Genomic DNA, 15,726 nt, shown 5'->3' on the forward strand with positions numbered 1-15,726 from the left:
GCATAGGTAAAACCAAAAACCCTATAAATAAATTCTCATTCTAAAATACAGCATTTAAGATGATTTAAATAGTCATAGCATTAGATAAAATTAAGAAAAAAGTCAATGGACTAGCATTAAACACGCAAAATATATAACCATGTCAAATGATACCTTTTTTCAATATCATAATACTGATTATTAACCTCCAAGTAAGTTCATCCCTTTCCCTCAATCAACTCACCCAACATTTTCTGCATCTTCATCACACTCAGCTTTATATTTGCAAGGTCCACACTTGGAGTGTTTTCTGTGAACTTCTGTCCCAGACGCTTCCTCTTCTGCTTAAAAAGAAAAATTAGATTTTGATCTTTCATTGCTAGAAAATTATATAACACTATGACATATATTGAAGTCATCTTGTTTCTGAAATATAAGTAAATCATTTATGCTGCACAAATAAAGTTCTTTCTATTAAGGAAAATTAGATTTTCAACCAAAAGTTAGGATCTTTTCCAGATGTGTTTCATGTTTTCAGTAGCCATTATCCTGCTTCTGGGGAAAATGGTACCCAAGTTCTTGAAAATATTCACTTCCAAAATCTATCACCGCTAAGTCCAAAAATATAGTATTGCCAATATAGAGTACAGCATATTCTCTCAGGAAAAACAAGTACTGGTGCTAGAAAAATAATCTCTTAAACTGTGTACCCAGGAACAATTCAGTAGGTTTTGATAACTAATTGCTTTTAAAAGAATTACCACATAACATTAAATAAGAGAGAAAAGAATGAGCAATAAATTTAGTCCAGAAGGAACCTTTTGACATAAGTCTGTGGAATGCTGGTTAGCAGATAACGCTTGAACACAGCAGAGTATAACCATCACCCTTTCCTCACATCAGTTTCACACGTGCTTTTTCACTACAGAAGAATTAATGGCAGACTTAAAAGAAATATTTATCTCCAAAAATTAAAAGGAAAGAGGTCTCTCTACAAAGCATGTGTTCCTTTTTTCTACTGTGCCACTTACCACAGCCAAAAATACTTTGATGCGGGAATGTGTGGGTCTCCTATGATCCAGCATGAAAAACAGTTGAGTACCATGAACCCCCAACTCAGCTCACATCCCACACATAAGGGGGCCCTATATTTGTGGGTTTTGACCAGAGTGAATCTTATCCAGAGAATCTCAAACTAGGCAGAGAGATCAGTTCTGAGGCCAATTAGCAATTTCTGTTTATTCGAGGGATTTCCCAATTTGGTTATGGAAAGAACACCATTAGGGCTCTCAATCAGTAAAGAAGGCATCAAAATAAAGGACACAGACCTAACATACCTGTTTGGTAATACTTTCATGTTCCTAATTTTTGGAGTCTGCCTGCACTTTAAGTAGAAATCATGCCCAAGCACTCATAAATACTCCCAAGTAGATTCCACAGATCATAATCCCAGGTATTTCTGAGGCCGCAGAAACCTCCTGTGATCCAGGAGTACCAAAGTCACCATGAGCTCAATAGTTTGTACTCTCATCTTATCACACCACTTAGCCTTGCTAACACATACTCCCTAAAAATATGGTCTACCTACATCCGCAGGGCAAGGCATCCCGTATTGAACTATATATTAAATCTTGAGATCAACTTTCACTTCTTTAAAATATGAATAACGATCAAGCAACATCTAGCTCAACTGGCATAACACAGTTTATAAAGAAAATGTTCTACAATCTACCTTGGTGAGTAGCATGTGGGGTCTTAAAAGCCTGTGAGCAGCCATCTAAGATACTCCACTGGTCTCACCCCTTCGGGAGCAAGGGAGAATGAAGAAAACAAGATACAAGGGAAAGACTAGTCCAAAGGACTAATGGACCACAACTACCACAGCCTCCACCAGACTGAGACCAGTACAACTAGCTGGTTCCCGGCTACCACCACTGACTGCTCTGACAGGAATCACAACAGAGGGTCCCAGACAGAGCTGGAGAAAAATCTAGAACAAAATTCTAACTCACAAAAAAAAGACCAGACTTACTGGCCTGACAGAGACTGGAGAAACCCCGAAAGTACGGCCCCCAGCACCCTTTTAGCTCAGTAATGAAGTCACTCCCGAGGTTCACTGTTCAGCCAAAGATTAGACAGCCCCATAAAACAAAATGTGACTAATGGGGCACAACAGTCCAGGGACAAGGACCAGAAGGCAGGAGGGGACAGGAAAGCTGTTAATAGGGAACCCAAGGTTGAGAAGGGACAGTGTTGATATGTCATGGGGTTGTTAACCATTGTCATAAAACAATGTGTACTAACTGTTCAATGAAAAACTATTTGTTCTGTAAACCTTCATCTAAAGTACAATTATATATATATGAATAATGACAGTTTCCTAACTGAGTATCATACCAGAAGGGCTAGATCACAGGATCTCCTAAAATCCTTTCCAGCTCTAAGATCTAGAATTTATGATCTGTTCCTTCACATGTGATCATTAAAGTTCTGCTTGAACATATTAGGTTTAAATTAAATTAAAATTGTTGAATGGCTTTTTTTTTAGCTGTAACTGTCATCCTCAAACTTATTCTTCATAACAGTATTTCTGTTCTTTATAACCAAAACCAAACCAGTTGCAGTCCAGTCAATTCCAACTCATAGGGACCCTACGTGTTTCAGAGTAGAACTGTGCTCCACAGAGTTTTCAACGGCTATGATCTTTCAAAAGTAGATGGCCAGGCCTTTCTCCTGAGGCACCTCTGAGTGGATTCGAACTGCCAACTATTCAGTTAGTAGCTGCATGCTTGACCATGTGTGTCACCCTGGGACTCCTTTTCTGTTTTCTAGATAACCTTTAACATCCCTCCCAACTCAAATTTTAGGATTCTATGAAACCTTAAGTAAGGTTACAGATAGTGTTGAAAGGATAATACCTATAGTTTTCATTTGTGCAAGTGTGAATTTTACCTGTAGTTAAGTCTTCTTTTAGTGTATCCCCACAGTATCTAAAATTAGTTTGCATACAGTGAACACTCATTAAGAATTATAGTCTCAACAGACTATGGAATAAATCAATCATTCTCAATTCTGATAGTTTAAACTCTATTACATGCTATTACCAAATCATTTTTTTAATATCAAAAATATTTAATTTTTTCATTTGTAAAATAAAAACATAAATAGGAAAATTTAAAAGTTTTTAAATTAACATCTAGATACCACTAGAGCTGTTCTGCATGTCTTCTCTTTTCTATGTACAACTCACTCTAGGGCTTTGCTAACCCTGTGCCCTGTAAATTCCTTATGAGCAAAACTCTGGGAAGAAGGGGTAGGGGAGAGTTATAAACACTCTGCTCCAAGCTAAAATCACTTACAGGGATGATCCTAAGTGCATGGCATTTGGGTGCAATCTAATTTTAAGAGGAGCTAGAACATTTTCCCCTTAGACTGACAACAAACCTTCAGTGGAAAAAAAAAAAAACTTCATGAGACAAAGAATGCCTAGGGCTGAGGGGGACAGAAGGATGGGGAGTAAAAACTAAGGAAGACAAAGTTTCTTTCTGGGATAACGAAAGTATTCTAAAATTGATCGTGGTTATTGATGTACAACTCTGTAATAAACGAACATACTGTAATATATACTAATAAACCATAATATGTTGAATATACTAAAGCTATTCAACTGTATACCTTAAATGGGTGAATAGTATGGTATGTGAATTATATCTCAGCAATGCTGCTAAAGAAAGAAAACAAATGTCCTTTAAGAGGTCCTTGAAACTTACCTCCTTCTCCAGATCCAGAGCCATTATCTGAGAATGAAAAAAAAAAGAATGAATATAAACAATTTTCCTGAAAGTTTCGTCTTATCAAATAGTAAAATTTCTTATCACATATCCAACTGGATATCCCTTTTCTCTTTTTTCTGATATCTAACAGTTTATTCTAATATACCTATTTTATGCCTCTCTCAGAATATGAATTCTAGAATACATGATCATCTACGTCTCATCCAGAAAATATCCAAGTGACTTACACAGAAAAAGACCAATAAAATATCCTTAAATAAATGGATAAATATAAATATTTTTAATTCACTCATTTAAGAGGTAGAAAAAAAATTTAATTTTCTTAAAACTTTAGAGAAATGATGAATAAGCTGTTTTTACTAGAAAGGAGAAAAGAGAGTTTTAGGTCTTGCTACAAAAATCTTTATGAAATCTGTGGATAAAAACCAAAGGCCAAAAGGTACAAAAAGCCCCAAGGCTTAGAAGGAAAGAACCTCTGGATTGAGTTTTTGAAAGTAATCTCCTCTGGGAAACCTAATCAAAAGGAAGCTCACCAAGGTGTAGGCTGGAGACTTGCTACAAGTGAAATTAAAGAACTTCACTCAAAGTTACCAGAAAGAAGGCAGCCTAAAACGTAATTAATGTAAAATACTCATTTTATAACTCTAGGAAAAAACAAGTACTACAGAGCATGTTGAAACAAAGTAGAAGTGGCTGTACTATCAGCATGGAGGTGCAAAAAAGCAGGGATGACAGGTGAAGTACTTGATGCTTTATCCAGCACTTTCCAGGGGAGATGACACCCTGATCCTAGAGAACCCATTCCAGTTCTTCAAATAGTTCTCTACACTGGGAGACACACCCACTGTAATATTGCTCCCTTCCCGTCAAGCCTCTTCAGATGATAATCAAGTCCCAGATATGGCGGGAACAGCAGGAATTGGAAAAATATACATTTTATGTATTACCATTTGCAAAATCCTCATGGAGTTTTATCAAAAAACTCACTGCTGTCGAGTCGACTCCAACTCATAGTGACCGTATAGGACAGAGCAGGACCACCCCATAGGGTTTCCAAGGAGCGCCTGGTGGATTCAAACTGCGGACCTTTTTGGTTAGCAGTTGAACTCTTAACCACTATACCACCAAGGTTTCCCAGTAAGTCTTAATTTACGTTCAAAAGTAGTACTTATAAATTTTTGAAATTAGACCTTCTAAATTTTTCTTCATTATAATCCTATCATTCCAGACTGAAAGGACCTAAGAACTACACGAGTATGATTTAGTGAAAAGAAATGGGCTTTGGTAGGAAGAAAGACAACAGAGATAGATGCATCTACAGGCCCAGGAACGCCAAGGATAGACTTCTAGCCTCCCTAACTATGAGAAAATAAATTTCTGTTCTCCCCTCACCCAAACAAAAAAAAAGAAACAGGGTTTGAAGTCAAACCTGGCTTTGGGCTTTGGAGTCAGACAGACTTGGTTTTAATCCTTGATCCTGTTGTGGATCCATAGACAATATATTTAGATACCATCCCAAGCCTTAGTGTCTTCGTGCATTAAAAAAAAAAAAAAGAATAAATAATGCCTACCTTGCAAATTTACCCTTGCAGTTAAATGAGGAAAAAGTATGTGAAAGTCCCTACCAGGTTGCTCAGTATACATTAGGTCCTCAATACATATTTACTGAATATTGAATAGTGTCACATATAACGTTCTTTTCTTCAAGTATGGATCTCACCATGCCTTTGCTTGAACATCTCCTGAGACAGAGAACTCACTACTTACCACAGCCATTCCCTTCCATATTTAGACAGTTCTATTTATTAGAACATCCTTTCTTATACCAAACTGAAATCTACCTCACTGTAACTCCTGCTCATTACTCCTTATTCTGTCCTCAAACTTCATATCAGCTCTCCTTTTCTTTTTTCATCTTTTAAGCATCCAATTATTACTGAAGAATTAACATAAAAGAAAAAACATTGAAAACAGAATGCTAAGTGAAAGGAGCCAATCACAAAGAACCACCTAGTGTATGATTCCATTTATGAGAAAGGATCAGAATAGGCAAATCCACAGAGACAGAAAGCAAACTGGTGCTTACTGAGGGGTGAAGGAATGGGAGGAAATGCAGAGTGACTGCTAATGGGTACAGAGGTAATTTTTGAAGTCACAAAAATGTTCTAAAATTGATTGTGGTGATGGTTACACAATTCTGTGAATACACTAAAAACTTTAAATGAGTGAACTATATCTCAATTAAGCTGTTATATATTTTAAAAAAGATAAAAAAGTAGAAAGTGACAACAGGCTGGTACTGAAGGTGTCACAATCTTCCCCTCCAGGAACCTAACCTCTATCAGCCCCAGAATGTCGTTAGGTGCCATCGAGTCAGCTCCTACTTATAGTGACCCTATATACAATGGAAGAAACACTGCCCAGTCCTGCACCATCCACACAATTCTTGCTATGTTAGAGCCCGTTTCTGCAGCCACTGTGTCAGTCCATCTCGTTGACGGTCTTCCTCTTCTTTACTGACCCTCTACTTTACCAAGCATGATGTCCTTCTCCAGGTCTGTCCTGATAACATGTCCAAAGTACATGAGATGAAGTACCGCCGTCCTCTCTTCTAAGATAGATTCGTTCATTCTTCTGGCACTCCATGGTACATTCAATATTCTCTGCCAACACCATAATTCAAAGGCATCAATTCTTCGTAGGTCTTCCTTACTCATTGTCCAGCTTTCGCATGCATATGAGGCAACTGAAAATACCATGGCTTGGGTCAGGCACACCTTAGTCCTCAAGGTAACAGCTTTGTTTTTCAAAACTTTAAAAAGGTCTTTTGCAGCAGATTTGCTCGATGCAATGCGTCATTTGATTCCTTGACTGCTGCCTCCATGGATGTTGATTGTGGATCCAAGTAAAATGAAATCCTTGACAACCTCAATCTTTTCTCCATTTATCATGATGTTGCTTATTGCTCCAGTTATAAGGATTTTTGTTTTCTTTATGTTAAGGTGTTATCCATACTGAAGGCTGTAGTCTTTGATCCTCATCAGTAAGTGCTTCAACTCCTCTTCTCTTTCAGTAAGCAAGGTTGTGTCATCTGCAAACTGCAGGTTGTTAATGAGTCTTCCTCCAATCTTGATGCTCCGTTCTTCATATAGTTCAGCTTCTCAGATTATTTGCTCAGCATACAGATTGAGTAAGTGTGGTTAAAGGATACAATCCTGACATATACCTTTCCTGATTTTAAACCACGCAGTATCCCCTTGTTGTGTTCGAATGACTGCCTCTTGGTCTATGTACACATTCCACATGAGCACAATTAAGTGTCCTGGAATTCCTATTCTTTGCAATGTTATCAATAATTTGTTATGACCCATACAGTCAAATGCCTTTGTATAGTCAATAAAACACCGGTAAACATCTTTCTGGTAGTCTCTGCTTTTAGCCAAGATCCATCTGACATCAGCAATAATATCCCTTGTTTCACGTCCTCTTCTGAATCCAGCTTGAATTTCTGGCAGTTCTCTACTGATGTACTGCTGCAACAGTTTTTGAATTATCTTCAGCATAATTTTATTTGCATGTGATATTACTGACATTTTGTTCAATAATTTCCACATTCTGCTGGATCAACTTTCTTTGGAATAGGCACATATATGGATGTCTTCCAGTCGTATGGTCAGGTAGCTGTCTTCCAAATTTACTGGCATAGACGAGTGACTGCTTACAGTGCTGCATCTGTTTGTTAAAACACCTCAATTGGTATTCCATCAATTCCTGGAGGCTTGTTTTTTGCCAATGCCTTCAGTGCAGCTTGGACATCTTCCTTCAGTACCACTGGTTCTTGATCATATTGCTACCTCCTAAAATAGCTGAACATCAACCACTTCTTTTTGGTATAGTGACTGTATATTCGTTCCATCTTCTTTTGATGCTTCCTGCATTGTTCAATTTCTTGCCCATAGAATCCTTCAATACTGCAACTCAAGGCTTGAAGAAATCGAAGATGAAGAAAAGATCTGTACCAACTTCTGCAGTCTGAAAATGACCAAACATGAAATGAAGATGCATTGATAATTACTGGTGATTGGAATGAGAAAGCTGGAAACGAAGAAGGATCAGTAGTTGGAAAATATGGCCTTTGTGACAGAAATGATGCTGGAGATCGCACGATAGAATTTTGCAAGACCAACGACTCCTTCATTGCAAATACCTTTTTTCACCAACGTAAACTGTGACTATACACGTGGACCTCACCAGATGGAAAACACAGGAATCAAATCAACTACATCTGTGGAAAGAGACTATGGAAAAGCTCAATATCATCAGTCAGAACAAGGCCAAGGGCTGACTGTGGAATAGACCATCAACTGCTCATATGTATGTTCAAGTTGAAGCTGAAGAAAATTAAAACAAGTCTACAAGAGCCAGCGTATGACCCTGAGTATATACCACCTGAATTTAGAGATCATTTCAAGAATAAATCTGATGTACTGAACACTAATGACTGAGGCCAGACAAGTTGTGGGACGACATCAAGGACATCATACATGAAGAAAGCGAAAGTCATTAAAAAGATAGAAAAGAAAAAAAAAGACCAAAATGGATGTCAGAAGAGACGCTGAAACTTGTTCTTGAATGTGGAGTAGCTAAAGAGAAAGGAAGAAATGAAGAAGTAAAAGAGATGAACAGAATATTTCAAAGGGTGGCTCAAGAAGACAAAGTATAGTAATATAATGAAATATGCCAAGACCTGGAGTTAGAAAACCAAAAGAGAAGGACATGACTTGGCATTTCTCAAGACAAAAGAACTGGGGAAAAAATTTAAGCCTTGAGTTGCCCCAAAATAGGCAACACAAATCTCCTTAACTCTCTTACGCATGCAGGTAGACAGCTCAGTGAGCTCTCTCCAGTAGGAAGTAGTTTTTTTCTTGTTCCAATGTATTCCCAACTGTGAAATGTAACTGATTCTTTTGTCTGCACCGAGTTAAAGTTCGAAATGTTTGGAATCTAACTCAGCCCTGTCCTCACAATCCTACACTGTTTAAGAGACCAGGCACGAGGGGCATTGAGGGTTCACTATGAATTTTGACCAATCAACCATAAAATTATATCTTCTGTGAGTAAGGAAGGAGGAAATAAAAGAAAAGCAGAAAAGAAAGAGGAGGAGGAAGAAAACACAATTTAAAATTATTTTTATGACCAAATTTTTCTTAGTAGAACATTCCTTTCTTCTTTTTATTCTACATACATTGATTGCGTACATATTAAATGCCACGCACTAGCGTAAATGCTCAGAATAAAACGATAAATAAGACTAGTTCTAGTTAATGAGATACTCTCAAACTACTTTTTCTATTTTAACCCATGTGCAATTTTAATAGATATAAAAATTTCGAACCTTCCTTTAGGCTCATTTAAAACTCCTAAATATTGTGAATACTTTGATAATGAGGTTGAGTTCTTCTTGTAGATTATATTTTCACTGTACACATACCTTCCCCAGCTCACACAATCTTACCCCAATCCTAAGATTATGACATAGCTCCCTGTTGAGAATCACTGATCTGGCTGGAGATAGATGTGTCAAATAAATGAAATACACTATAGTACATACATGGAGATATGTATAAAGCACACTGGTGACAAAGAAGGGATAAACAACTCTGCTGGGAGAGAAGAGTGGCTGTCACAAAACAAAGAATTCACAGAGGAAAAATGCTTAGACCCAATCTTAAAGCCTAAAACAGGAGTTTTCAAATAATCAAAAGGGGAATGGTATTCTAGGTACAGGGATTATCAACCATAAAAGCCCAAAGGACATGAAATCGACTGGCCCATTCAGCAAATAACAAGAAGTTCAATCAGTACTAAACCTTATAGCTTAGCTCATTCAATCCTTATATAACAACCCTTGGAGATGATGACATCCATTTAACAACTAACAAACTGGGGCTCAGAGATGTTAAGTGACTTATCTAAGGTCATACAGTAAATAAGAGCTAGAGTATTTTAAGCCAGGTCTTTGAATCCCAGTGCAGTGCTCTGTCCAATCTACCACCTTGTTTCTTAATGCTTAACATTCACTGCCTATCAAAGCAGTTGGTGTCTTAAAACATGTGTTGCTCACAGACGATGCATAATTAATTTGAGATTGTAAAGAACTCCATATTTCTCTTCAGTTTCTAGGTCAAGTTCTGTGAAACACAATCCACTTAGAGAAGTATATAAGAACTACACCAAATGATAGACTACAGGCCTAAAAATATAATTATTTCTCTAAGCATCTAATTATTTAGTAAAAGGGAGAACTTTTGAGCACTGTAATATATACAGAAAAAGAAAGTAAATGGAATAGATTATATAAGAATATTATCTGCCTTTACTTCTAACCTCCATACAATAATTCTAACTATAATAACCTCACCTGCATCCTTGCCCTCAAATATAAAATAAGAAACAAACATTAATGCCTTCCAAAACCAACCAGTATCAATTCAAAAAGGAAAAGAGAAAAAAGTAAATACAAACAACTGTGGGCAGAGGAGGGGTAGGGGGACAGGCAGGAAAAAAGAAAATACAAAAAGAGAAGAGTTTGGAAAGAAAGAACATCCTGGAATGTCACTAATGGCTTTCTATGGATATTCCCCATCCCTTCCCCAAAAAACCATCAGTAAGAGAGATCCCATATTATTCCCCATCCCAAATTTTACTCCGTGTAATATCAAACCATAGGGAAAGGACATGCAAAGTCCCCACAAAAAAAGCATTAAGCCTGAAAAATGCACTGACAAGTAACACAGTACAAGACCACCAGGGGTTAAAAAGCAAGAACATGAAAAGGGGCAAAAAAGAGCTTCCCCCAGTTCACGCACAATCATCACCAATCCAAGCAGGAGTTTTCTCTTGGGAAACTGAACTCTAACTGGAAACTTCCCTTTAGAAAATATGGTGAAACCATTTCCAACATGTATTCAGAATATCATACACATACCAGAGTAGCACGGTCCTCTTGCTACTACTGTTATCTCTCTCTGGTGCTTACAAGCAGCCCTTCTGAGAAAGCATTCATTTTGATAAGTGTCCCCATTTGATCCACAGACGGGAATGTAATTTGTATGGCACTGCAAAAGAAACAAAAATAAATTCTCAGAACTAGGCATGAATATTAATAAATTTATTTCATATTCATGAATGCAATACCATAGTATTTTGACATACTTCTACTACAGAATAGTTTATTCTTTCCTTTGGTTCAACAAACAAAGAGTTAAGCTACTTCTTCACACATTTTTTCACATTTATAATGAAAATAACTATCAACTATCCATAAAAATGAGAGTGAAAATCCCCATCCTATCTACTTCATTTGCTTGCTGTGAAGACCCAGTGAAATAAAATAAGAGGAAATTCTTGGTAATGTTTATAAAGAGCTTTATTTATATAATGTCATTTTATTATTATCAAAATTCATTTATTCAATAACTCTAGCATGCAGAGTCTCAAGATAAATGCTACAGAAGACACAAATATAAGACATGATACCTGCTCTCAAAGACCTTACAATCTTGTTAAAGAGATAAATATAAATAGAGGAAAAAATATATTGTAAAACTAAATCATGTACCAAATCAACTGTATAGTATAATGCCTAATACCTACTATTGCAAGCTGGAATATTCAAGAAAAGCCTCCTCAGAAAAAGTGGAATGTCAAAAAAAGATCAGACTTACTGGTCTGACAAGAGACTGGAGGAACCTCCGAGACTATGGCCCCCGAACACTCTGCTAACTCAGAAGTGAAACCACTCCTGAAGCCCACTTTCAGACAAAGATTAGACAGGACTATGAAACAAACAGTAATACACATGAGGAATATGCTTCTTAGCTCAATCAAGTATATGAGGCCAAATGGGCGACTTCTGCCCAAAAGCAAGACGAGAAGGCAGGAAGGGACAGGAACTGGATGAATGGACACAGGGAATCCGGGGTGCAAAAGGGGAGAGTGCTGTCACATTGTGGAGATTGCAACTAATGTCACAAAACAATATGTGTATAAATTTTTGAATGAGAAACTAACTTGAGCTGTAAACTTTCACCTAAAGCACAATAAAATATTAAAAAATAAAAAGTGGAATGTGAACTGCGCCTTGAAGGATAAATAGAAATAAGAGTAGGAAAAAAAAAAAAGGTGATACAGGTTTGATAAACAGCATTGCACCCACATGGTTAAAACTGGTAAGTATACACATATTGGTAAACATTTTTTTATAATTTTATTTTTTGTTGTTGGTGTTGAGAATATACACAGCAGAACATATGCCAATTCAACAATTTCTACATGTACAATTCAGTGACATTGATTACATTCTTCAAGCTGTGCAACCATTCTCACCCCACTTTTCTGAATTGTTTGCCCCCCATTAACATAAACTCACTGACCCCCAAGGTTCCCATCTAATCTTCCGAGTTGCTGTGATCAATTTGATCCCATATAGAAGTTCTTAAAAAGCACAATGCTCAAGGCACATATTCTTTACTAGTTAAGCTAAACTACGTTTGGTTTAAAGAAAGCTTCAGAGGATATTTTTGGTTTAAGATATAAAGATTAACTCAGGGCAATAGTTTCAGGGGTTCATTCAGCTTCCATGGCTCCAAAAAGTCTGGAGTCCATGATAATATGAAATTCTGTTCCACATTTTCCCCCTTTTGATTAGGATTCTTCTGTAGAATCTTTGATCAAAACATTCAGTAATCCACTGAGTGGTCTGACAGGGATCACAACAGAGGGTCTCAGACAGAGCAGTAGAGAAATGTAGAACAAATTCTAACTCACAAAAAAGACCAGACTTACTGGCCTGACAGAGACTGGAGAAACCCCGAGAGTATGGTCCCTGGATACCCTTTTAGCCCAGTAATGAAGTCACTCCAGAGGTTCACCTTTTAGCCAAAGATGAGACAGACTCATAGGACAAAATGAGACTAAAGGGGCACACTAGCCGAAGGGCAAGGACTAGACGGCAGGAGGGGACAGGAAAGCTGGTAATAGGGAACCCAAGGTCAAGAAGGGAGAGTACTGACATGTCATGGGGTTATTAACCATTGTCATAAAACAGTATATGTATTAACTGTTTAATGAGAAGGTAGTTTGTTCTGTAAAACTTCATCTAAAGTTCAATAAAAAAAGAAAAAAAAATTCAGTTAATGGTAGCCAGGCACCATCCAGTTCCTCTGGTCTCATGGCAAAGGAGGTAGTTGTTCATGAAGGCAATCAGCCACACAGTTCATTTTTTTCTCCTATTTCTGACTCTCCTTCTCCCTCTGTTGCTCTAAAATATGGACAGACTTTAAAGAAGGTTCATATAGGGAAACAGAATCCTAAAATTACTTGGCCTAAGACCGACGATACAGATCATATGTAAGACGAGGATGGAAAAGTAAGCAGGAGTCAGATCATGACAGTTTTTTTTGTTTTGTTTTAATACCATGCCAAGGAGTCTATATGTCATCTTCTGCAGAATAAGAACTACTGAGAATCTCTGAACAAAAGAGTGACATCATCAACATTATCCTCGTTAATTATTCTTACATTTAAAATAGTATTCTATTATGTACAGTTCTTTTTAGACACAACAGATATCTTATTTTTGACACTACGAATGCATACATATCCCCAAATGTATATTCAAAACATTATCTAATGTGCTTTAAAAAGGAAAAAGGAAACTCCCCTCAGTGTGGAATCCAGCCATTTTTCAGATATTACCATTCTGGTTGCAGGGACACTGGCAAGCCTGGCTGGAGTACCAACATCACTGTCAGGAACTAACTATCCTCCTCTGTGGGCTCAGGCCAGCCTATACTTCGATCATTTATTGTTTTATTCTAGGCACACTATGGCTACAATCCCGAACCTAGATAATGTGTCCCCAAATTAAAATAAGATGCATATTTTTTTGTAAATACAGCATGACCAAGTAGGATTTACTCCAGAAATACAAGAATAATTTTATGTTAGATTACAGGTGGAAACCTATATAATTAAATCCACGAGTCCTAAAAGTCATTTTATGAATAAACTATGTTACTCAACTGTACTGGTTTCCTGTGGCTGCTACAACAAATTAGCAAATTTGATGACTTAAAACAACAGATATTTATTCTCCCACAACTCTGGAGGCCAAAAGTTCAACATCAGTACCACTGGGCTGTGTTCTCTCTAGAGGCTCTAGAGAAGAATCCACTCCTTGCCTCTTCCAGCTTCTGGCAGTTATTGACATTCCTTGACTTGTGGGCACATCACTCTGATCTGTCTCCATGGTCACCTTCTGTGTATCAAATCTTCCTCTACCTCTCTCTTATAATGACACTTTTGATAGCATTTAAGGCCCACCCAGATAATCCAGGATAAGCTCTTCCTCTCAAAATCCCTAAATTAATCACATCTGCAAAAACTATGGTAAGGTAACATTTAGAGGTTCCAGGGATTAGGACGTGATCATATCTTTGGGCCTCCATTCAGCCCAGTACATCAAGCATGAATATTTTTTAATTTTTTTGAAATATAATATCTATAAAAAGTACAAGAATGGTTAAGAGTTCAGTTCAATTAATTTTCCACAAAGTAGGCACAAACATAATCAACACCCTGATCAATAAACAGAACATAACCCCCTGAGTATTCTCCATGCCTCTTCCCAATGATTACCTCCCCCCAAAAAAATCCACTACCCTGTCTTCTAACACGTTAAATTAGCTGTGCCTGTTTCTGAACTTTACATAAATGGAATCATACTTCATACACGCTTTTGAATTCTGCCTTTTCAATCAATATTGTTCTGTGATTCATTTGTGTTGCTGCATACAGCAATAGTTCCATCCTCACTGCTGTAGAGTATTCCATTGTCCGAAATATAGCACCATTCATTTATCTATTCTACTGTTGGACTTTTGGGTTGTTTCCAGTTTGGGGTTCTTCCAAATAATGCTATTAAGAACATCCTGCACATCTTTTAGCGAAAATACATATATACACACAGAGAGACAGATACACACACACACACACACACACACATTTATTTATTTATTTCTGTTAGGTATATATCCAGGAATTTATGGATCACAGGACATGTATTAACAATTTTAGAATATACTGACAGTCTTCCAAAATGGTTGTGCTAATTTAAACATCTGTCAACAGTGTTTCAGTTGCTTCACGTCCTCACCAGCACAGTATTTTCTGTATGTTTCATTTTAGCCATTCTTATAGGTATGAGTGGGATCTCACTTAATTTATAGTCCGATGACTAATATTCTTGTGTATAATTTTCTGTATTTCTCAATTTTTCCATAATTAACAAGATTTACTTCTATTATTCATCTACTTTTTAAAACATAGTCAGATTTACTTCATGAAGCATAAATATGGTATGCCACCACATGTCAAGCACTGGTAAAACAACTTCTAACTAATAAAATATTTTATGAACAAGTTGATTTTGCTATGCATTTGGCATCAGCAGAATGGTATATCAACTTAAATTAAAATTAATTTTTTTCTTTGGGAGCCTTCCTATATTCCTCCAATTTTTCATGGATCACACTCCTTTTTTCTCTTTCCTTTAAATTTACACAATAACGTGTATGATGCGTGCCCAAGTCAATGTTACTCTGTACAAAGCATAATGAGCAAAGGAGAGTATAAGCTCTAAGATAATCAAGTGCGTAGTCTACACACTCTTCAACCCAACTCTTCACTCAACAAAGGCTCAATGATGTTAATGTAGTGCTCTCAAAAATGCCAATATCGCCCCTTAGGGTGCCCCCGTGGAGGCATTTTTGGTAGTCACAATGATAAACCAACAACCAAGCAGTTGCTGTTGAGTCAATTCAGACTCACGGCAAACCACAATGACAGAGGGACATTACTATCATTTAGCAGGTGAATTCCAAGGATGCTA

The 15,726-nt window shown here is 37.1% G+C and overlaps 1 protein-coding gene across 2 annotated transcripts in view; it reads right to left on the minus strand.

The window, feature by feature from the left end:
- The window catches only part of LOC101358126 (myb/SANT-like DNA-binding domain-containing protein 3), a 135,053-nt gene that overhangs the window by 45,261 nt on the left and 74,066 nt on the right, over positions 1 to 15,726 (minus strand). For both annotated transcript variants that reach the window (XM_023727457.1, XM_004372222.2), the window contains 3 exons: positions 10,762 to 10,891; positions 3,750 to 3,776; positions 224 to 320 (listed from right to left, as the gene is read on the minus strand). In XM_023727457.1, coding sequence (XP_023583225.1) covers positions 224 to 320; positions 3,750 to 3,776; positions 10,762 to 10,891 — 254 coding nt within the window. The remainder of the gene's footprint in view (positions 1 to 223; positions 321 to 3,749; positions 3,777 to 10,761; positions 10,892 to 15,726) is intronic.

Source organism: Trichechus manatus, unplaced genomic scaffold, assembly GCF_000243295.1.
Source record: "Trichechus manatus latirostris isolate Lorelei unplaced genomic scaffold, TriManLat1.0 scaffold00016, whole genome shotgun sequence".
NCBI lineage: Eukaryota > Metazoa > Chordata > Mammalia > Sirenia > Trichechidae > Trichechus > Trichechus manatus.